General features: G+C 45.1%; 1 protein-coding gene across 13 annotated transcripts in view; it reads right to left on the bottom strand.

Moving 5' to 3' along the window:
• The window catches only part of LOC129865839 (neurexin-2-like), a 1,012,026-nt gene extending 991,534 nt beyond the window's left edge, over positions 1–20,492 (bottom strand). For 9 of the 13 annotated variants that reach the window (XM_055938870.1, XM_055938867.1, XM_055938865.1 and 6 more), the window contains exon 1: positions 19,073–20,491. In XM_055938870.1, the coding sequence (XP_055794845.1) occupies positions 19,073–19,784 (712 nt within the window). In that variant the 5' untranslated portion in view covers positions 19,785–20,491. Of the gene's footprint in view, positions 1–19,072 lie in introns of all 13 variants that reach the window. The other 4 variants (XM_055938878.1, XM_055938873.1, XM_055938874.1 and 1 more) reach the window with 1 other exon arrangement.
• Positions 20,493–23,214: the final 2,722 nt, after the last annotated feature.

Raw genomic sequence — 23,214 nt, forward strand, 5'->3', positions numbered from 1 at the left:
GCCTTACATGAGCACACTTTACTCAATAGAATACAAATATACAAAAATGGCAAACACACTCAAGAAAAACAATCACATTCCTCAGCAAAGAGGTTCTCAATCAACATTTTGAACTGCCCTAGAGGCACCAAAACATCCAATTGAAGAGCGTTTACATACTGTATACTACACACTGTGCTATCAGCAGGGGGTTATGGGACACCATGGACGGGTCTTGCAAACCACCTTGCAATACATCGATTTTGTGCCCGATACGTTAGCAGTGGGATGGTACGAAGGGAATGGGAGATTACAATGCCCTTCTGAAACTCAGCCTGCAGGTGTTTAATTTAATTGGAATCCTGAGAGGAAGGACGTAAGGAGGGAGGGATGAAGGGAGGGATGTCGACAGACTGTCTTTAAGCCCCTCTGTCAGTCAGCATCACCATCACTCTCCCCCGCTTCGATGCCTCTCCATCCTCCTCTTCCGAATATGTCTCTTTCTGACTCGACGCACAAACAAGTTGTTCGGGAGAAGCCGCGGGGGTCACCTGATGCATGGAGACGGTGAGCCGTTATCACTCAAATAAACGCCAGGCCGCGGTCGGGTCCTCACGGGGCCCCCAAGGTGAGACACTAGCGTCTGGTTGACAGAGAGTAACAGCACAGGAGGGTCCCTCAAATTCTCTCCAGCAGCAGTAGCATCACAGAGAGAGAGAGGGAGAGCGAGAGACAAACACCCCCAGGACTCAAGGAAACAAACAAATCTAAAGTTTCCTCCCCAGAGAGACATGGTGCGGGACTCGATAAACTTAGTATAATTGAGATTGAAGTCACCCAAGTGAAACAACATGTTACTGTTAACATGAGGTAGAGAAAGGAAGGATCTTCTCTACAACTGACTCAGTGTACTACAGAGACATAGACAGTGGTAGCCCCCCCCCCAGAGGTTGGCCCCACCCTCCCCAGATAGCATATAGCACACTGCACAAGCCATTGCTCAGACCTTGCGGTGCTGTGGTACGCCCTTGCTCTATACAGTATATAGTAAAAAGGCTATGAGATTAAATTTATACAAATTAAATGTATTACTTTACTTACTTAAAATCACATTTATATGCAAGAAATTCTATTAGCACCTTTGTCTGTCAGTGTCATTATATTTTACTTGAGGATGACGAGCAGGACATTTTCTTCACCACCAAGGTAATATTAATCGAACAAGTCTCCTGACATTGTCAGAGTCGGGCCCGATATGGAAGTAGTGAACACATTTAATTCTGTCACTGATAATATCATCCAGCTATTCTCCAACCCTCAGTCCTCAGGGGGGATCTTGTGTCAGTTAATTAACGCTCCTCACAAATAGTCTGGGGACTTTCATGGTAAAAATCAAGACTAATTAAGTTAGGGCTTTTCCAGTGGATATAAGATCACCCGGCACTGAACACGACTGCTGTTCGTTACTGAGAGACTGTGTTGGGGCGTCGTTTGAACTAGCCATTGGAGAACAGGGATCGATATTTGCTCTCTCCATAAAAAAAGGCAAAGTAACATCGCTAAGAGTATGTTAAAATGCAGGTCACTTTTAAAGTGGTTGTAATATCCCTCATATCTACATATTATTCATAAGCTTTGTGAGGGGAAAAGCTGACTTGAACATAGTTAAGATTGATAAGTATACACTTGAGTGACATCGTTTTGAGAGTATTTCTCAATTGTTTTGCTTTGATCACATCTTAGTGAGATTTGACAAATTCCCCTATGAATAGGTGAAACATTTTTGTAGTGCTGAATATTTAGACAAGGTCTCTGACAGCAGATAACCGGATCTCTGAGCATGCTATTATCAGTAATGACATGATGAGACATGAAACTACCACAACCCACAGTCTTTGAAAAAAAGGCTCAGTTCAAAGACTATCAGAAACTCAATTTTGTGACTTGATCCTCCCCCACCTCACGTCCTGACCCTTAATGGGTCTGAATAGGAAGTGACACGTGTGATGGGAACATGTGAGATAGACTTATTACAGAGGCACACGTTTTCCCCAGTCGCCGAGTGACAGTGTGGAAAGAGGGCTACTTTAATTGCTTGTGATGGCCATTCTGGCCCTGGGGGTATAACGGCAGTAACGGCTTACCTGGGAGAGGAGCGAGGCAGCGGCTTGGAAATATTTCCTCGACACTCATGCTCCGCTCGCCAGAACGAGCGTGAGCAAAACTTATGAGCCAAAACAACACATAACTGCACACTAAGACGCCGCTTGCCGCTTTTGAGTTGGAGCAACTTAACCTCGCTTTTTAATCCATTAATGCTCGCTTTGTGCATCGGGAAAAAGAGAAAATATCTGCATAAACGTATTTAGACGGTGCGAATAAGAGGAGAGGGATTAGGAGAATTAAGCAAGTCTCTCATCTGGAGATGCTTTCACAGGATACGCTTTGGGAATGTTACGAGAGAGGGAGAGAGAGAAAGAAAGAGAGAGAGAGAGAGAGAGAGAGAGAGAGAGAGAGAGAGAGAGAGAGAGAGAGGAGAGAGAGAGAGAGAGAGAGAGAGAGAGAGAGAGAGGAGGAGGAGAGAGAGGAGAGAGGAGAGAGAGAGAAGAGGAGAGAGAAGAGAGAGAGAGAGAGAGAGAGAGAGAGAGAGAGAGAGAGAGAGAGAGAGAGAGAGAGAGAGAGAGAGATGGAGAGGAGAGAGAGAGAGAGAGAGAGAGAGAGAGAGAAAAAAAAAAAAAGCAGGGCATGGCTACAGTATTATGCCCGCTGAAACGGCCAAGAAAATAAATCACACAGTGAAGAAGCGGCATCAAAAAATATATAAGTGTATAAATCAACAGTGCGGGTCTTGATCAAAGCATTGCACCGCCACAGAACGGGGCGAACCCTGGCCCCGGCCGGGTGGGTTTTCATATTCCTATCTGTTTGAGGGTGTTTGGAATCCATCACGAGACCAAGCTTGAGAGGAAAGCGTGTCTCTGTCTCCATCTCTCTGATGGACCTGTGATTTCTCAGCCAGCAAAAAGCCATGACCAGGCTCTTCTGTCCAGTGGAGAGGGAAAATGCATGAGCTTTGGAGGGAGAGAGTAGGAGAAGACTGAGGGAGAGAGAGAGAGAGAGAGATGATAGAGGAAAAAAGAGAGAGTGTGAAAGAGGAAGAGAGAGTGTGAGAGAGAAAGATATGGAAAGGGAAAAAGAGCAGACACCAGCATTGCAGGGTTTTTCATTTTCTCCATCCCCCTCCTACTCCTCTCCTCTGGAAAGAGCAGGATATCCGGCCTGATCCGCTTCACTCTCCTCCAGACTCCCATGATGGTGAGATTTCCTTCAGCTCCCATCATGTGTAGAAGGGATGGGGAGGAAGGTCGTGGGTGGCAGCGGAGCATCACTCATCCTTTTAATTAAACAGCGGGTCACAAGCTGCTTCTTTTGGTGCTTCTCGTGGCGGCGGGCCTCCTGGGTCCAACAACAAACGAACAGAGATGTGGGGATTCTGGGATTGTGGGATCGTGGCGGCGAACGGGGCAGGATAATCCCCCTGAAGTCTACGAGACAAATAACGATGCCACGAGATAACCGCAAAGGCCGCATGCTATTTTACAAACAGAGCCCAGAGGCCAAACAGTCAACACAACTGCACAGACCAACGAACATCCTAGGTCTTGTCACGGATCCCTCCAGAACTTTCCTTACGCACACCTGTCCCCTATTCCCATTGATTAGTAATTGTATATATGTGCCCTTGGTTTACCAGTGTCCTATTGATTATTGTAACAATGTCCGTTGGCGTGTGTACCTGTGCTGTACCTGTGCTGTTTGTTTTGCGCTTTTGTGCCCTTGTGGATTGCGCAGATGATTACGGGTCTCGTCCCGTTTGTTAGTCATTGTGTTATTTATTCGAGGTAGTCCTCGCTCTTTTGTTTTGGGTTTCTACCCTGTGTTTTGTTATGTGTTTGTTTGGTCTTCGCCCCCGTGCCTTTACACGGCACGCCGAATTTGGGCTTAATACTTTTAGGCATTCCTGCGCCTGTATCCCGAATCTCTTCATAACAACGTGACAGGCCTACTGTACTGACCATACTGTTATTTATCCATGGCAATGTTGAATACTTAGAATATGTGGACAACTACAAATACCTAGGTGTCTGGTTAGACTGTAAACTCTCCTTCCAAACTGACATTAAGCATCTCCAATCCAAAGTTAAATCTAGAATTGGCTTCCTATTTCGCAACAAAGCATCCTTCACTCATGAGGCCAAACATACCCTTGTAAAACTGACCATCCTACCGATCCTCGACTTCGGCGATGTAATTTACAAAATAGCCTCCAATAACCTACTCAATAAATTGGATGCAGTCTATCACAGTGCCATCCGTTTTGTCACCAAAGCCCCATATACTACCGACCACTACGACCAGTACGCTCTCGTTGGCTGGCCCTCGTTTCATACTCGTCGCCAAACCCACTGGCTCCAGGTCATCTACAAGACCCTGCTAGGTAAAGTCCCCCCTTATCTCAGCTCGCTGGTCACCATAGCAGCACCCACCTGTAGCACGCGCTCCAGCAGGTATATCTCTCTGGTCACCCCCTAAACCAATTCTTCCTTTGGCCGCCTCTCCTTTCAGTTCTCTGCTGCCAATGACTGAAACGAACTACAAAAATCTCTGAAACTGGAAACACTTATCTCCCTCACTAGCTTTAAGAACCAGCTGTCAGAGCAGCTCACAGATTACTGCACCTGTACATAGCCCATCTATAATTTAGGCCAAACAACTACCTCTCCCCCTACTGTATTTATTTATTTTGCTCCTTTGCACCCCATTATTTCTATCTCTACTCTGCACATTCTTCCACTGCAAATCTACCATTCCAGTGTTTTACTTGCTATATTGTATTTACTTTGCCACCATGGCCTTTTTTTGCCTTTACCTCCCTTATCTCACCTCATTTGCTCACATTGTATAGAGACTTATTTTTCTACTGTATTATTGACTGTGTTTGTTTTCCTCCATGTGTAACTTTGTGTTGTTGTATGTGTCGAACTGCTTTGCTTTATCTTGGCCAGGTCGCAATTGTAAATGAGAACTTGTTCTCAACTTGCCTACCTAGTTAAATAAAGGTGAAATAAAAAAAATAAAACATTTCTGATTGGCTTGAAGGGCATTCTAGAGCATGCATTTTTCCCTTTGGAGAATTTAGCATGGGGGGGAATGGAAGGTCAGCCAATAGAACGTCATTACACCTTAACAAGCTGTATGGTGTTCTGGGGAAATGTTTCAGAGAGATTATCATGCTAGTCAGAGCCTCATTTACCATCAGAGACAACAGAAAAGCGGTGGATGACGATGACAATAAGGTTATCACGGAGCGTATAGCTACCTCCGGGCCTCTACGCAGAACAGCAGTCTACATCCCTGCTCATTAGCAACACATTTATTTATGCATACAGGAAAAGGTAATTGTGAGTTCATCAATCATTCGAGGGGGGTCTCCTCCGGTTGCCGGTGGGGTTAAAGCGCAGTTATCATCGTGATGTATGAGTCTCCTCAACGTCCTCAGCTTTTTAGCCCCGTCTCTCGCCATGTTTCCATGGAGACCCCCTCGCCGCCTGGACCACATTGGGAACCACAGCAAATATGTTTGCTGGAATTATGGATCCATGTTTCACTTCAAGCTTCAAAGTGAGGTAAAAATGAGTACAGCGCCAATTTCATAGACAACTTAATGTGCCTTCTCAATCCAGCTCTACACCGTATACAGTATGTCAATATCAAAGTGCTCTAGCCTGTTAAGTAAAAAAGATACTACACTGAACATAAATTGAATCGCAACATGTAAAATGTTGGTCCCATGTTTCATGAGCTGAAATAAAAGATCCCAGAAATGTTCCATGCGCACATAAGGTTAATGGCTCTCAAATGTTGTGAACCAATGTGATACATCCCTGTTAGTGTGCATTTGTCCTTTGCCAAGATAGTCCATCCCCCTGACACGTGTGGCATATCAAGAAGCTGATTAAACAGCATGGTAATTACACAGGTGCACCTTGTGCTGGGGACAATAAAAGGCCACTCTAAAATGTGTAGTTTTGTCATAACACAATACCACAGATGTCTTAAGTTTTGAGGGAGTGTGCATTTGGCATGATGACTGCAGGAATGTTCACCAGAGCTGTTGCCAGAGACTTGAATGTTAATGGCTCTACCATAAGCCACGACCAATGTTGTTTTAGAGAATTTGGCAGTGCGTTCAAGTTGCCTCACAACCGCAGACCACGTGTATGGAGTTGTGTGGGCGAGCGGTTTGCTGATGTCAACGCTGTGAACTGTGTGCCCCATGGTGGCGGTGGGGTTATGGTATGGGCAGGCATAAGCTACGGACAATGAACATAATTGCATTTTATCAGTGCCATTTTAAATGTACAGAGATACCGTGACGAGATTCTGAGGCCCATTGCCCAGCCCTTCATCTGCCTCCATCACCTCATGTTTCAGCATGATAATGCACTGCCCCATGTTGCAAGGATCTCTACACAATTCCTGGAAACTGAAAATGTCCCAGATCTTACATGGCCTGCATACTCTACAGACATGTCACCCTTACATGGCCTGCATACTCTACAGACATGTCACCACCCATTGAGCATGTTTGGGATGCTCTGGATTGACGTGTACGACAGCGTGTTCCAGTTCCCGCCAATTTTCATCAACTTCGCACCTCCATTGAAGAGGAGTGGGACAACATTCAACAGGCCACAATCAACAGCCTGATCAACTATATGTGAAGGAGATGTGTTGTGCTGCATGAGGCAAATGGTGGACACATCAGCTACTGACTGGTCTTCTGATCCACGCCCTTACCTTTTATTTAAGGTGTCTGTGACCAACAGATGCATGTCTGTATCTCCAGTTATGTGAAATCCATAGATTAGGGTCTAATGAATCTATTTTAATTGACTGATTTCCTTATATGAACTATAACTTTTTAGGGATATCATTTTCACTTTTGGATGAATTGGTGCCCAAATTGAACGGTATCCTACTCTGTCCCAGATGATAATATATGCATATTATTATTACTATTGGATAGAAAACACTCTGAAGTTTCTATAACTGTTTGAATTATGTCTGTGAGTATAACAGAACTCATATGGCAGGCAAACTTCCAAACAGGAAGTGAACATTCTGAAAAGGGTCGATGTGAAAGTCATCGCCTATTCAAATCCCTGTAATTTATGGATCTGTTTGCACTTCATACGCCTTCCACTAGATGTCAACAGTCAGTAGAACGTGGAATGAAGCCTCTAGTGTGATGTGGGACCAGATAGGAGGGGAATGACTCAGTGGTCTGGCAGAATGGTAGTTTCTACCAGAGACTCTGGGTTCGCGCCCAGGCTCTGTCACCTAGCGTGGTCCGGGTTAGGGAGGGTTTGGCCGGTAGGGATATCCTTGTCTCATCGCGCACCAGCGACTCCTGTGGTGGGCCGGGCGCAGTGCGCGCTAACCAAGGGAGCCGGGTGCACGGTGTTTCCTCCGACACATTGGTGCGGCTGGCTAGCGGGTTGGAGGCGCGCTGTGTTAAGAAGCAGTGCGGCTTGGTTGGGTTGTGTTTCGGAGGACGCATGGCTTTCGACCTTCGTCTCTCCCGAGCCCGTACGGGAGTTGTAGCGATGAGACAAGATAGTAATTACTAGCAATTGGATACCACGAAAATTGGGAGAAAAGGGGATACATTAAAAAATATATATATTTAAAAATGTTTTTTAAAGAATGGTAGTTTCTAGTCACGCACGCTAGTCATGGAATGCAATGTGTGCCATTACTTTTACAGACATGAAGAAATGCTCCGGTTGGGACGTTATTGGATATACAGTGGGGAGAACAAGTATTTGATACACTGCCGATTTTGAAGGTTTTCCTACTTACAAAGCATGTAGAGGTCTGTCATTTTTATCATAGGTACACTTCAACTGTGAGAGACGGAATCTAAAACAAAAATCCAGAAAATCACATTGTATGATTTTTAAGTAATTCATTTGCATTTTATTGCATGACATAAGTATTTGATCACCTACCAACCAGTAAGAATTCTGGCTCTCACAGACCTGTTAGTTTTTCTTTAAGAAGCCCTCCTGTTCTCCACTCATTACCTGTATTAACTGCACCTGTTTGAACTCGTTTCCTGTATAAAAGACACCTGTCCACACACTCAAACAGACTCCAACCTCTCCACAATGGCCAAGACCAGAGAGTTGTGTAAGGACATCAGGGATAAAATTGTAGACCTGCACAAGGCTGGGATGGGCTACAGGACAATAGGCAAGCAGCTTGGTGAGAAGGCAACAACTGTTGGCGCAATTATTAGAAAATGGAAGAAGTTGAAGATGACAGTCAATCACCCTCGGTCTGGGGCTCCATGCAAGATTTCACCTCGTGGGGCATCAATGATCATAAGGAAGGTGAGGGATCAGCCCAGAACTACACGGCAGGACGTGGTCAATGACCTGAAGAGAGCTGGGACCACAGTCTCAAAGAAAACCATTAGTAACACACTACGCCGTCATGGATTAAATTCCTGCAACGCACGCAAGGTCCCCCTGCTCAAGCCAGCGCATGTCCAGGCCCGTCTGAAGTTTGCCAATGACCATCTGGATGATCCAGAGGGGGAATGGGCGAAGGTCATGTGGTCTGATGAGACAAAAATAGAGCTTTTTGGTCTAAACTCCACTGGAGGAAGAAGAAGGATGAGTACAACCCCAAGAACACCATCCCAACCGTGAAGCATGGAGGTGGAAACATCATTCTTTGGGGATGCTTTTCTGCAAAGGGGACAGGATGACTGCACCGTATTGAGGGGAGGATGGATGGGGCCATGTATCGCGAGATCTTGGCCAACAACCTCCTTCCCTCAGTAAGAGCATTGAAGATGGGTCGTGGCTGGTTCTTCCAGCATGACAACGACCCGAAACACACAGCGAGGGCAACTAAGGAGTGGCTCCGTAAGAAGCATCTTAAGGTCCTGGAGTGGCCTAGCCAGTCTCCAGACCTGAACCCAATAGAAAATCTTTGGAGGGAGCTGAAAGTCTGTTTTGCCCAGCGGCAGCCCCGAAACCTGAAGGATCTGGAGAAGGTCTGTATGGAGGAGTGGGCCAAAATCCCTGCTGCAGTGTGTGCAAACCTGGTCAAGAACTACAGGAAACGTATGATCTCTGTAATTGCAAACAAAGGTTTCTGTACCAAATAATATGTTCTGCTTTTCTGATGTATCAAATACTTATGTCATGCAATAAAATGCAAATTAATTACTTAAAAATCATACAATGTGATTTTCTGGATTTTTGTTTTAGATTCCGTCTCTCACAGTTGAAGTTTTCGTCCGACGTTTGCCTTCACATGCGCCAGTGTTTGGACACGTGTACTACACATGCTAGCTAAAGTTGCTAATTTGACTTAAGTAATGGTCATTATCGAACAAAAAAAAAGATTTATTGTGGAAATAGGATTCCTGGCATTGCATTCTGATGAAGATAATCAAAGGTAAGGGAATATGTATGATGTAATTTCGTATTTCTGTTGACTCCAACATGGCAGAGAAATGTTATTTATATTTGAGTGCCGTCTCAGATTATTGCATGGTGTGCTTTAGACAAAAGTTTTTTTTAAATCTGACACAGCGGTTGTATTAAGAACCAGTGTATCTTTAATTATATGTAAAACATGTATCTTTCATCAAAGTTTATGATGAGTATTTCTGTTATATGACGTGGCTCTCTGTAATTACTCCGGATATTTTGGAGGCATTTCTGAACATGGCGCCAATGTAAACCGAGATTTGTGGATATAAATATGCACATTATCGAACAAAACATAAATTTATTGTGTAACATGATGTCATATGAGTGTCATCTGATGAAGATGTTCAAAGGTTAGTGATTCATTTTATCTCTATTTCTGGGTTTTGTGAAAGATATCTTTGGCTGGGAAAAATGGCTGTGTTTTTTGGATTTGGTGATGATCTAACATAAATATATGTTGTGTTTTTGCTGTAAAATATTTAAAAAATCGGACACGATGTGTATATTAACAAGATGTTTATCTTTCATTTGCTGTATTGAACTTGTTAATGTGTGAAAGTGAAAAATTTCAAAAAATATTTTGGAATTTCGCGCGCTGTCTTTTCAGCGTAATGTTGGGAGGGGGGGTTCCGCTAGCGGAACACGTGTCCTAGAAAGGATAACTCAGTAAAATCTTTGAAATTGTTGCATGTTGTGTGTACTGTTGTGTACTGTGTTGTGTGTACTGTATATTTTTGTTCAGTATATACAATCACTAAAATATATTCCACAGGCTAAGAGCAAGCTGTTTCTGCTCCTTGCATGCCGCATAGCTGCTATACTGCTAACTCCAGGTAGTGGCAGCATGGGGTCTCCATCCCCGATGTGCAGGGGCAGTGGCAGTTAACTCCAGGGCTCCTCAGGGACCCAGGGTCTGCTGTACGATAAAAAGTGATGATGAGACCGAATTAGAGAGAAGTGATTGTTAACGAGCGAAGCAGCTGTTTTTGAACACCAACTACAAAGCTTGCCAACTGGAGGAGCGCCTCCCGCCCGCTGACTCAACCTGCCTCCTCTGGATTGTGTGAGATAGCACTGTACAGCTGGAGAATGGGCTGGGAATGGGGATTTACTGTGATTTGAACAGATTCTTTTGGCATTGTATGTCATTTCCTATGAGTGTTTTTTCTGCAAGTAGAAATAGAATGATCCATTTGCTGTTCAAGAAGTAATTGATGTTTTATTCAAATATGTTGCACTTTTGTTGACTATGGTTAGACACTACAAATTGACATTCCAGAGTCTACTGTACATTCTCCAATATTTTTCTAAATACGTTTTCTAACACAGATATTTCCTTGCCCTAATAACTGGTAAATCCGCTATGTCATCTCACTTTCAATTTTACCATGAATCTATAAACATAGATGATTATATCATAATTACATCTATGGAAGTCGCACAGTAATCACCTAGACTTCCTTTTCCCTTACACTGACAATGCACAAGCACTTAATGCAAGGCCATCATCTGTTTTAGTTTAGCAGACAACAAATAGGATTTCATTTTTTGCAATTACAGCAACACTCTGATTATCAAGCGATCAAACCTTGAACTGTGACGATGGATCATGCATCTTATGCAGACACTATAGGTAGCCTAGTGGTTAAGAGCGTTGGGCTCGTAACCAAAAGGTTCCTTGTTTGAATCCCCAAACGAATAGGTGAAAAATGTACCCTTGAGCAAATTGCTGTGGATTAGATTGTCTGGTAAATATGCATTCCACATTTTCATTGATCAAGGAAACAAGATGGTTGACATCATGATCGTTTCCTGATAGGTGAGGAGATTGATATTCAGCAGACATTTCCTTTCCTAGCCATGGGCCTATACACATTAAGCTCCTTGTCCATGGAGGGAAAGTATTAATATCAGGTTGGCCATTTTGCCATAGCTCATTTAACCTCTAATTACCCTGTGTAGTGAGACTGAGGACTCCAAAGAGCTGGCGCTGCAGATGGGGGTTATCTGGAGAAAAGCCAGGGTCACCATCAATTATAAAAACAATGGCCCATACAGGTGACCCTTTTTAATTAGAACCTCTGATGCTTGAAATGCCGGGAAATGATTGGTTAACATGAAGAACACACACGCACACACGCACACATGAAGAACACACATCACATGTTTCACACACACACACACACACACACACACACACACACACACACACACACACACACACACACACACACACACACACACACACACACACACACACACACACACACACGCACACACAGTCCCCTCCCGAGGCTCCTGCCACCCCCACAGTCACCAGGTGTGTGTGAATACTGTGTGGGTGTGTATAAAGACTGTGGGCGTGTGTGTGTGTGTGTGTGTGTGTGTGTGTGTGTGTGTGTGTGTGTGTGTGTGTGTGTGTGTGTGTGTGTGTGTGTGTGTGTGTGTGTGTGTGTGTGTGTGTGTGTGTGTGTGTGTGTGTGTGTGTGTGTGTGTGTGTGTGTGTGTGTGTGTGTGTGTGTGAATGTGTATTCTTTGTGTGTGCGTTCTTCATGTGTGTGTGTGTGTTATTCATGTGTGTGTGTGTGTGTGTGTGTGTGTGTGTGTGTGTGTGTGTGTGTGTGTTATTCATGTGTGTGTGTGTGTTATTCATGTGTGTATATGTATGTGTATTCTTCGTGTGTGTGTTCTTCATGTGTGTGTGTGTGTTATTCATGTGTGTGTGTGTCTGTGTTATTCATGTGTGTATATGCATGTGTATTCTTCGTGTGTGTGTTCTTCATGTGTGTGTTAGAAGCAGAATGTGTTACTTGTATGGTATGATGTGGTTTATTATTCTGGGTATCACATGTTTTCTTTCTCTCCCTCCCTTCTCTCCTTTCCTTCTATACTTTCCTTCTCTCCCTCCCTTCTCTCCTTTCCTTCTATACTTTCCTTCTCTCCCTCCCTTCTCTCCTTTCCATCTATACTTTACTTCTCTCCCTTCCTTCTCTCCTTTCCTTCTCTCCCTTCCTTCTCTCCCTTCTCTCCTTTCCACCTCTCCTTTCCTTATTTCCCTTCCCCTTCAATCTCTCCCTTCCTCCTCTCCTTTCCACCTGTCCCTTTCTTCTCTTCGACTTGAAGGCCATTTCTTTATGTCAGCCCTCATTCTCTCATGGTATCTTCTGACAACTACATCAAAGCTTGGCAGCTCCCAGACCTTCTGTTCATGAGCTCATGTACGATGCAAAGACAGGAAGGGAAAGTACCAATGGGACTTGAATTGATGGCAGCAGACACATCCAGCCCCTTTCTCCATTATCCACTCAAGAAACTTTCTGAGACATTAACTTTTTAATAGGTTGATTTGTTTTGCTGTTCTTGAACGTCAACGTGTAAAAAAAACTGTAAATGTTACATTTTTTACCATGACTTTCATGAGTTAAAAAATATGAAAAAATAAGCAACTGGCAAAATACACACATTTCTGTCCTTATTTTTGTTAAAGAAATTAACATTTTAACCAGCATGTTAGATAAAAGGAATAAATACCCGACTGCACTGGCGCTAAGAAATAATAACCCAATTTACATATCAAATCAGTTCTCAAACAAAAGAATATTGTCAAAATAAGTTAACACAAACCAAATGAATATCTTCTTCATGCTCTCTCTGCCTCCCTCATTCTATCCCGTTGTCTCTCTCTGTCTCCCTCATTCTATCCCATTGTCTCTCGCTCTGCCTCCCTCATTCTATCCCGTTGTTTCTCGCTCTGCCTCCCTCATTATATCCTGTTGTCTCTCTCTGCCTCCCTCATTCTATCCCGTTGTCTCTCTCTGCCTCCCTCATTCTATCCAGTTGTCTCTCGCTCTGCCTCCCTCGTTCTATCCCGTTGTCTCTCTCTGCCCCCCTCATTCTATCCCGTTGTCTCTCGCTCTGCCTCCCTCATTCGATCCCGTTGTCTCTCTCTGCCTCCCTCATTCTATCCCTTTGTCTCTCTCTGCATCCCTCATTCTATCCCGTTGTCTCTCTCTGCCTCCCTCATTCTATCCCGTTGTCTCTCTCTGTCTCCCTTATTATATCCCCTTGTCTCTCTCTCTACCTCCCTCATTCTATCCCCTTGTCTCTCTCTGCCTCCCTCATTCTATTCCATCTTCTCTCTCTCTACCTCCTTCATTCTATCCCGTTGTCTCTCTCTACCTCCCTCATTCTATCCCCTTGTCTCTCTCTCTGCCTCCCTCATTGTATCCCCTCGTCTCTCGCTCTGCCTCCCTCATTCTATCCCCTTGTCTCTCTGCCTCAATCATTCTATCCCCTTGTCTCTCTCTCTCTGCCTCCCTCATTCTATCCCGTTGTCTCTCGCTCTGCCTCCCTCATTCTATCCCCTTGTCTCTCTCTCTGCCTCCCTCATTCTATCCCGTTGTCTCTCGCTCTGCCTCCCTCATTCTATCCCCTTGTCTCTCTCTCTACCTCCCTCATTCTATCCCGTTGTCTCTCGCTCTGCCTCCCTCTGTCATTATATCCCCTTGTCTCTCTCTCTGCCTCCCTCCCTCATTGTATCCCCTTGTCTCTCTCTCTGCCTCCCTCCCTCATTCTACGTCCTTGTTTCTCTTTCTGCCTCCCTCCCTCATTCTATTCCGTTGTTTCTCTCTCTGCCTCCCTCCCTCCCTCATTCTACGCCCTTGTCTCTCTCTCTGCCTCCCTCCCTCATTCTATTCCATTGTCTCTCTCTCTGCCTCCCTCCCTCATTCTACGCCCTTGTCTCTTTTTCTGCCTCCCTCCCTCATTCTATTCCATTGTCTCTCTTTCTGCCTCCCTCCCTCATTCTATTCCGTTGTCTCTCTCTCTGCCTCCCTCCCTCCCTCATTCACGCCCTTGTCTCCCTTTCCCTCCCTCATTCTATTCCAATGTCTCTCCCTCTGCCTCCCTCCCTCCCTCATTATACGCCCTTGTCTCTCTCTCTGCCTCCCTCCCTCATTGTATCCCCTTGTCTCTCTCTTTGCCTCCCTCCCTCATTCTACGCCCTTGTCTCTCGTTCTGCCTCCCTCCCTCATTCTATTCTGTTGTCTCTCTCTCTGCCTCCCTCCCTCCCTCATTCTACGCCTGTGTCTCTCTTTCTGCCTCCCTCCCTCATTCTATTCTGTTGTCTCTCTCTCTGCCTCCCTCCCTCCCTCATTCTACGCCCTTGTCTCTCTCTCTGCCTCCCTCCCTCCCTCATTCTACGCCCTTGTCTCTCTTTCTGCCTCCCTCCCTCATTGTATCCCCTTGTCTCTCTCTCTGCCTCCCTCCCTCATTGTATCCCCTTGTCTCTCTCTCTGCCTCCCTCCCTCCCTCATTCTACGCCCTTGTCTCCCTCTCTGCCTCCCTCCCTCCCTCCCTCATTCTATCCCATTGTCTCTCTTTCTGCCACCCTCCCTCATTCTATCCCATTGTCTCTCTTTCTGCCACCCTCCCTCATTCTATCCCCTTGTCTCTCTTTCTGCCTCCCTCCCTCATTCTACGCCCTTGTCTCTCTCTCTGCCTCCCTCCCTCCCTCATTCTACGCCCTTGTCTCTCTCTCTGCCTCCCTCCCTCCCTCATTCTACGCCCTTGTCTCTCTTTCTGCCTCCCTCCCTCATTGTATCCCCTTGTCTCTCTCTCTGCCTCCCTCCCTCATTGTATCCCCTTGTCTCTCTTTCTGCCACCCTCCCTCATTCTATCCCATTGTCTCTCTTTCTGCCACCCTCCCTCATTCTATCCCCTTGTCTCTCTTTCTGCCTCCCTCCCTCATTCTACGCCCTTGTCTCTCTCTCTGCCTCCCTCCCTCATTCTATTCCATTGTCTCCCTCTCTGCCCCCCTCCCTCCCTCCCTCATTCTACGCCCTTGTCTCTCTTTCTGCCTCCCTACCTCATTCTATCCCCTTGTCTCTCTTTCTGCCTCCCTTCCTCATTCTACGCCCTTGTCTCTCTCTCTGCCTCCCTCCCTCATTCTATTCCGTTGTCTCTCTCTCTGCCTCCCTCCCTCCCTCATTGTATCCCCTTGTCTCTCTCTCAGTCCCCCTTCCTTTCTCTTTTTCTTTCTCCCCCTCTCTTCTCTTCCTTGCTCTGTCTTTCTCTCTCGTTCTCATCGTTGCTCTGTCCCTCTCTCTCCTGTCTTTCTCGCTCGCCCATGCTCCGTCTCTCTCTCCCTCTATCTTTTTGAAAATGACAAATGTTTCCAGCAGTCACAGTGGCATGGCTTTGGTATTCCGCAATTTAGCCAAAAGCCAGGCTGTATCTGCTCTCAGCAACCACACACAGCAGCCAAGCCATCTAACACAGAGAAGAGATGGGGTGAAAGGGAGAAACGAAGGGATGGAGGAGTAGAAAAACTGATAGAGGTGAAAGAGGGAGAGAGGGAGTGGCGACTGTCAGACCTGTGTGTGTGTGTGTGTGTGTGTGTGTGTGTGTGTGTGTGTGTGTGTGTGTGTGTGTGTGTGTGTGTGTGTGTGTGTGTGTGTGTGTGTGTGTGTGTGTGTGTGTGTGTGTGTGTGTGTGTGTGTGTGTGTGTGTGTGTGTGTGAGTGTATGAGATGGGAAAGAGTTGGTCAATTCCACACACACTAAGACTGTGTCAAACACATGCTGAAAAGATGTACATCACAGCAACTTTGATCTTAATGACAGCCTAAATGCTGACTGACATGTACTTTAGATCTGCAAAACTGCCCACTTCAGCGACTGCACAGACTAGATGGATTTTCTATGCAGTAGCCACATCTTCAGGCCTTGAAACATCAAAAACACCTCCCAAGGGGCGCAGCGGTCTAAGGCATTGCATCGCAGTGCTTAAGGCGTCAGTACAGATTTGGGTTCGATCCCAGGCTGTGTCATAACCGGCCGTGACTGGGATTCCCATAGGGCGGTGCATATTTGGCCCAGAATGGTTATAGGAGGGTTTGGCCTGATTACTAGGTTGATTGCTGTCTAGTGACTCCTTGTGGCAGGCTGTGCGCCTGCAGGCTGAATTCGGTCGTCAGTTAAATGGTGTTTCTACCGACACATTGGTTCGGCTGGAGGGCGGGTGTTAAGGAGTGCGGTTTGACGGGTCATGTTTTGGAGGACGCATGACTCGACCTTCACCTCTCCGAGCCTGTTGGGGAGTTGCAGTGATGAGACAATATCGCAATTTGATATCACAAGAAAAAATAAGATCTGGTGAAGCTCAGCCCTGAACACCATATTTTGGGGGGTATAAATTACAGCCAGATTGCTCAAGATTGACTTCGAAGTTTGAAGTTAGTCCATGTTCTGAGGACGTCAGGATATGCCTTCAAAACCGGCGACGAGGGGCAACACTGAGAGCTATTACCATCAAGTAGGCTTGGGTTTATGCTATATTTTTGTGGACTGGGGTGGTGGATGGATGTATTCCCATGACTCTGTATCCGAAGGTTGTGTGTTCAATCCCAGTGGTTGACACAATTTTTTTTTTAATTATCTTTAACCATTTGGAATCAATGCCTAAACTTTATGTTTTAACCCTATCCAAAACCTTAACCCTTAACTTAAAAATGTCACGTTCGGACCACCTTCGATATTTGAAATGAAGCTAAGCATGAGGAGCAACCCAGGGTGTCAAAAACACTTAGAAATTTGACGTTTGGAGCAACTTTGAAATTTAACGTTTTGAGGAACGTGGTTAAACATCGGAATCTGAAGTCAAAGTGGTCAAACCGTGAGATCTTGTTGGTAAATTAAGACTGCACATAGACTAACTCTAAATAGTTGACTTGATCTCCCAAATTACAAGGCATTTCATCATACTGTGTATATTGGAGGATCTCTGAGCCCCATCGATTATAAATGACTACCAGAAGCATATTAGCTATCTGAATATAATAATAGCCTACTGTCAAGAATAGTAGTAAAATTCAGGCTGGTTAGAAGAGAAATCACTACATGTAAACACTTCTGTTTGAAAATGCAAATTAACAAAGGCAAGCAAATGCCAGCGACACAGGCGGATGCATACAGGATGAAAAACAGAGAGAGAGAGGCGGAGATACAGAAAGGGCGCAGGGAGAGAGGGAGATAACTGTTGAGAGAGAGAGAGAGAGCGAGAGAGAGAGAGAGAAAGACAGGGGTGGCGGTGAGAGAGACAGAGAGCAGAGATAGCCTGAAGAAGGAGAAGAGATATTAGCTGGGCAGAGGAAACGCTGCAGGATGAACAGAGAGAGAGAGAGACAGAACGGAGAGAAGAGAAACAGAGAGACAAAGCGAACAGAGGAGAGGCAAAACACAGATAGATCAGGCGATGAGATGTGTCAGAGACAGGAGCGGGAGGCAGAGATTTTACAGTCAACAGACTTTGACATAATCTGGCAGGAAAGGAGCAGATTCCAAAAGAAAATGCCGGCGAGGGCAGAGAGAAACAGAGGGGGAGAAATTACATTTGGGACATGGAGGAGAGAGAGAAGAGATGGAGAGATTGGGCAAGAGAGAGAGGGAAAAGGAAGGGAAAGTGTAGACATCTAGCTTAGTTTACCACATCCTGCAATGTCAAGGCATAAGTTGACTTATATCAGATATAGGCCATACATGAGCATGTGGGTCTGGGCAGGTGTGATGTAATTGATGTTTGTTGTCAGTTGTATGTTTTGTATTACTTTTTGAAAATAAAATCTCACAACAACAAAAAATATATAATCCATACATGCGTTGAAATAGTCTCTAACAAAACACTTCTCGTCTCAAACCTCACAAACAAGCAACGTCTCCTTTTGCAGTTGAACAATTAAGTTGAGCATTAAAAGAGGGGAACTTTCCAGAGAAAAGGCAGCAACAGCCTGTGTCATGCATCTCCACCATGTTTCCATAGCACCCCCCTCCATAAAACAAAAGGATGAGGAACATCACTTCCATCTGTTTCAGTTCATTTATCACACTCATCTCCGTCTGTGCCCAGAGAACAACAGCCTACATTCCCCACTACTGTACAGTATCCACAATGTAGACATCACACACGGCCTACTCCCAAAATGTGAGTCACTAGCTTCCACTCTATCCGGGAAACTTCCAAAGGTCAAAGACAAGATTGCATTAGAATAATACATAAACATTAGCATTGGGGGCTTGCTGCCTTTGCTCTGCTTTGAGGATGATGACAGTACACTATGTTAGCGAGTCAGCTAACTCATCTTTTACCTACAGTACAGTATGCTAAGGACTTAGCGCTTTTATCTACAGTACAGTATGCTAAGGAATTAGCGCTTTTACCTACAGTATATTATGCTAAGGCCTTTTCCTCATACTGAACCAATCCCGAGCCAAACCGAACTGTATTGAGCTGGCCTGTTTATGCATTCACCATAGTTAATAATAATAATAATAATGTATTTTGTTTAACGCTTTTCATTACAGAAAATAATCTCAAAACACATAAAAAGCTAAATAAACAAACAATACAATTAAATTGAGGTGGTAGAGATGGAAATTGAACGTCTCTATTTTTCTGGGAACGTGCTAAGAAGGAGCATTAGAAGAAAGGGTATTAGCTATTCAGCTAGCTCCTGATCTTACCTTCCTTGCAGTACTTCCCCTTGTAGCGAGTGTGCGTGCAGTCACAGTGCACCTCGGCATACTGGATGGAGCAGAAACCTCCGTTGAGGCAGGGGTTCTGCTTGGTGCACAGGTACTCCATGTCACTCTGGATGCCCTGGCTGTTGAGCAGGGTGGGGGGCGTCTCTCCCACCTTCAGGTTGGAGATCAGGCCCAGGAACGGGGGCTCGTACTTCACCGTGCTGGAGGTGAGGGCTGAGAGGCGCACGTCAGGCGGGATGCCGCCCACGAACAGGTCGCTGACCACCGCCATCTCCTTCCGCTTGGACTTGACCTCCGCCATCTTGGTCTCGCCGTCCACCATCAGCAGAGTCTCGCGGAAGTTGCGGGTGAGGAGCACCATGTGCCAGCGGTCGTCGTTGACCTGGGTTTCCATGTGTAAAGTGGCGGGCTCGGCACAGTGGATGGCAAAGCGCAGCTGGAGGCGCCCTCCGGCGATCAGGAGCTCCATGAAGTCACAGTTGCCGCCGTCATCTAGATAGAGCACCAGAGCCTTGCTGATGTTGGTCTTGAGGCTGAAGCTCAGCTCGCCCACCGAGCCCCCCTCCCAGCGCCCGTAGCGTGCCCACTGGCCGGGTGCCCCGCCGAACTCCAGCGCCCGGGCCGTCACCAGCAGACTGAGGAACACCAAGGGCCCCATGGGCAAAGCGGAAAACCTCAATCCGCTCATCATGGTTACAATCCCAATCCTAATAACCTTGCTATTGGTTCAAATTCTCCACACAGTGACGTAGCTCGGCCTAGACTAGCTGCAGTTGCTGTAGTTTTTTTTGTGTTAAGTGTAAACAATAGATATTATGTTTGATTCTTGCTAGGCAGACTCCTCCTCTAGGCTGGGGGATACGTCAGAGAAGCAAAACCTTCACAGGACCCAATTCCAGATTCCAACCCTGCCCGACTCAGCAGTTTTTTTTGTTGCTTAACTTCTCGGCTGCTTTATCCTGACTCTCGTCTCCGTCTCTCCATTGGTTGGTACCTCTGGGACTCACTGGGAAAAACGAGGCCAGCGGACGGGTAGGGGGAATTACGATAATTGTATCACAGCGTTCCGTTCCCCAACTCAACTCCTAATTCCAAACAGAAATCCCAGCCCCTGGAATCCAGATATAGCTTTTTAGGAAACGTAAGTCAGTCTCTGTGGGCGTGTTTTATAGATGTCGCTATTGGGAAAGGGGGGGGGGGAGAAGGGGAGGAAGAGAGAGCGCTGAGGAGGAGTGTGTCAGAGCAGTCTGGTGTCACGTGGACAGCAGTGTATGTTCATGGCGCCAATGGCGTTAAAGCCTTCCTCTCCTGAAGCCTCTGGTTGGTCCACCACAGCTTAGACTGGTCTGGGTCCCCTCATTGTCCCCACAGTCAGGGATCTGGAAGAAACAGACAGAGAAACCTCATTAGACCCTGGTACTTTGTGTAATGGAGGTGGTCCTGTGAAATGCGTGATGAGTAACCTTGTAAGTAAGACTTGTGTTAGCTCCCCAAGCTAAAGCCCTAGGCTTTAGCTCATAGCGCCAATGCAGTCTTGTGTCTCAAGGGAGATCATGGTTTGGATACGGTAGTAGAAGTAGTAGCAATAATAGCACATGAAAAATAAGCATTGAAATTGTAAATGGAGTTCCTTTGGGGATCTGCTTTGTAGGGAACATATTTCCATTTGCCAGCTGGTCTCTCTTTTATCAAGTTCCCCCTGAGAGACGTGGACAACTTGACTGAATGTTCTATACATGAAATTCATTACTGGTGATTTCTCTGTTGGAAACCAAGACTAGAGTAAGAAATATGTAAATATGTCTGGTATGAAGTTCAACATTCATGTGCATGATTTACTCAAAGCCTACTGGGCGTATATCAACAGCCAGTCAAAATGCCACACTCCATCCGTGTTGATTTACTCAGAGCCTACTGGGTGTATATCAACAGCAAATCAAGATGCCTTACTCCATACTTGTCTGCCAAGTACAATTGGTCCTAAACACAGTGCACAAAGCTCTATAATGCTTAAATCCATGACTTGACTATCAATAACTCAGCAATAAGGCCTTCAATAAATCACCCTCCGACCATTTTGTATGTAGGCTTTAGGGTCTCCACCTAACTGAACACGCGCACACGCACGCACGAACACACACAAGCAATCATATTAAGTCTCATTTTCAGTGGGATGCCGTGGAGTCAATGGCTGCCAGGATAGCCACTATTGACCCTTGTCCCTGGTCTAATCCGTTCCCATTATTTCTGAAGTGAGATTTAATTTCCATCGCAGACAGTTCACAATTAAACCCCGCTGATCACACTCGCTCAGGCTGCCGTGCTTGACTGCCTGACTTCAGAATGACAACACTATCCATGTGCGAGAGAGAGAGAGAGAGCGAGAGAGAGAGAGAGAGACCCTGTAGAGTGACAGTGACTGAAAAAGAGAAAGAGAGCATATGAAAGAGAGAGGGAGATTGGGGCAAATATTTTCACGGTAATGTTGACATGTGCTGGTGAGGGAGCGTGTCAGTCCTTGACGAGAGAGGGAGTGGGAGAAAGATGGAGAAAGGGAGAGAGAAAGCTAGAGAAAGGGAGAGAGAGATCTGATTTGTTTTGGTCATGCTAGCTGCTTGTTTGCATAAGATCCTCTGTTCTCACACACGTTCCCATGAATGAATCCCTGCATAATAACATCCATAGAGGAAAGCATTATTGATATATGGACAGTACAGTGCAGATTATGGCGCTGGGACGTCTCATAAGAACCGCGAGAGAGAGACAGCTCAGGGCCTCTTAGGAAGGAGGAAGATGCATATCTGAAAATGCATATAGGCGATTCCACGCTAGCAGGAACAATATGCTCTACAAGTAAATCAAATTTCCAGACTGGGCTCTCTGCTAATTCTGAGTTATGATACATTTTATGAAAATTGGACATTGGATTTATAGGGAACTCCCTCTGCTGGTGATTTGTTGAATGTGCAGTCCTAAAGGAGGCCTGTGATTGGTTAAAAACCTATAAATGTACCAGAGAGCCCACTCTGTTTTCCAATAGTATATTGTAGTATATCCAATAGTATATTGTTCCAAACAATATTTTAAAAAAATAAGCAAAATCAAAAAGGGTAATTTTGAGATATTAATATTAATAATTTTTATGTGGAATAAATTAACGTGAAAATGTGTATTTCAGAATATAGACATACTCCATAATTTAAAACCCACTATTAGGAGTATAATGACAATGTGTTGTCTGTATCATGTATGGTTCACCGATCATTGGGTCTTACAGGAAGCAGAATTGTATAGGTCTAAAAAGAGCCTACATTGGCCACGATTTTCCAAAAAATGGTTTGTGATGCAAATGTAAAGAGCATGTCAAAAAGATTTCCTTACAATGAAGTTTCTATGTGAGAATTGCTAGAATAATCTGAGATACAAAATATATTTTCTGCTCCATCTGGCGTGGAACCAACTATATCTATTTAGGGTAAATGTTATTATCACTGGTAGAATCTGACCTGAAAAATAAAAACACGTTTCTATGGCATACTGTAAACTCAGAGATTTTTTTTTTAAATATATAATTGACAGTGGACATTTTTTTTTAATGAAGAGTTACACTGTATCTTTGTCCCAGATGGGTAACAAGAGTTGGAATATTCCCTCGTTGTTGCATTGAATATTATCATAGATTTTTGTTGTTGTCTGGAAATTGCTGGCATTTAGCAGAGGGAGCATCCCCTACTGCTTGTACTGTGTGTGTTTGTGCGTGCATGTGAGCAGCCTGGTCTAATATACTAGACGTAACATAGTAAACGTAAATCCGGGACACTCAAATTAGTATGATACGCTACGTTTGGTGTGGCTACATATGACAGATGGTTACTTAAGAAAGCAGAGTGTTTGGTTGGGGTGAATCGGTAGGCATATACAGCGAATGTCTAGCAACACAAAGGTTGTGTGTTCAAATCTCATCACGGACAACTTTAGCATTTTACCTAATTAGCAACGTTTCAACTACTTACTACTTTTTAGCTACACTACATGAGAAAATGTATGTGGACACCTGCTCGTGGAACATCTCACTCCAAAATCATGGGCATTAATTTTGAGTTGGTCCCCCCTTTGCTTCC

This window comes from Salvelinus fontinalis, chromosome 11, assembly GCF_029448725.1.
Source record: "Salvelinus fontinalis isolate EN_2023a chromosome 11, ASM2944872v1, whole genome shotgun sequence".
Lineage (NCBI taxonomy): Eukaryota > Metazoa > Chordata > Actinopteri > Salmoniformes > Salmonidae > Salvelinus > Salvelinus fontinalis.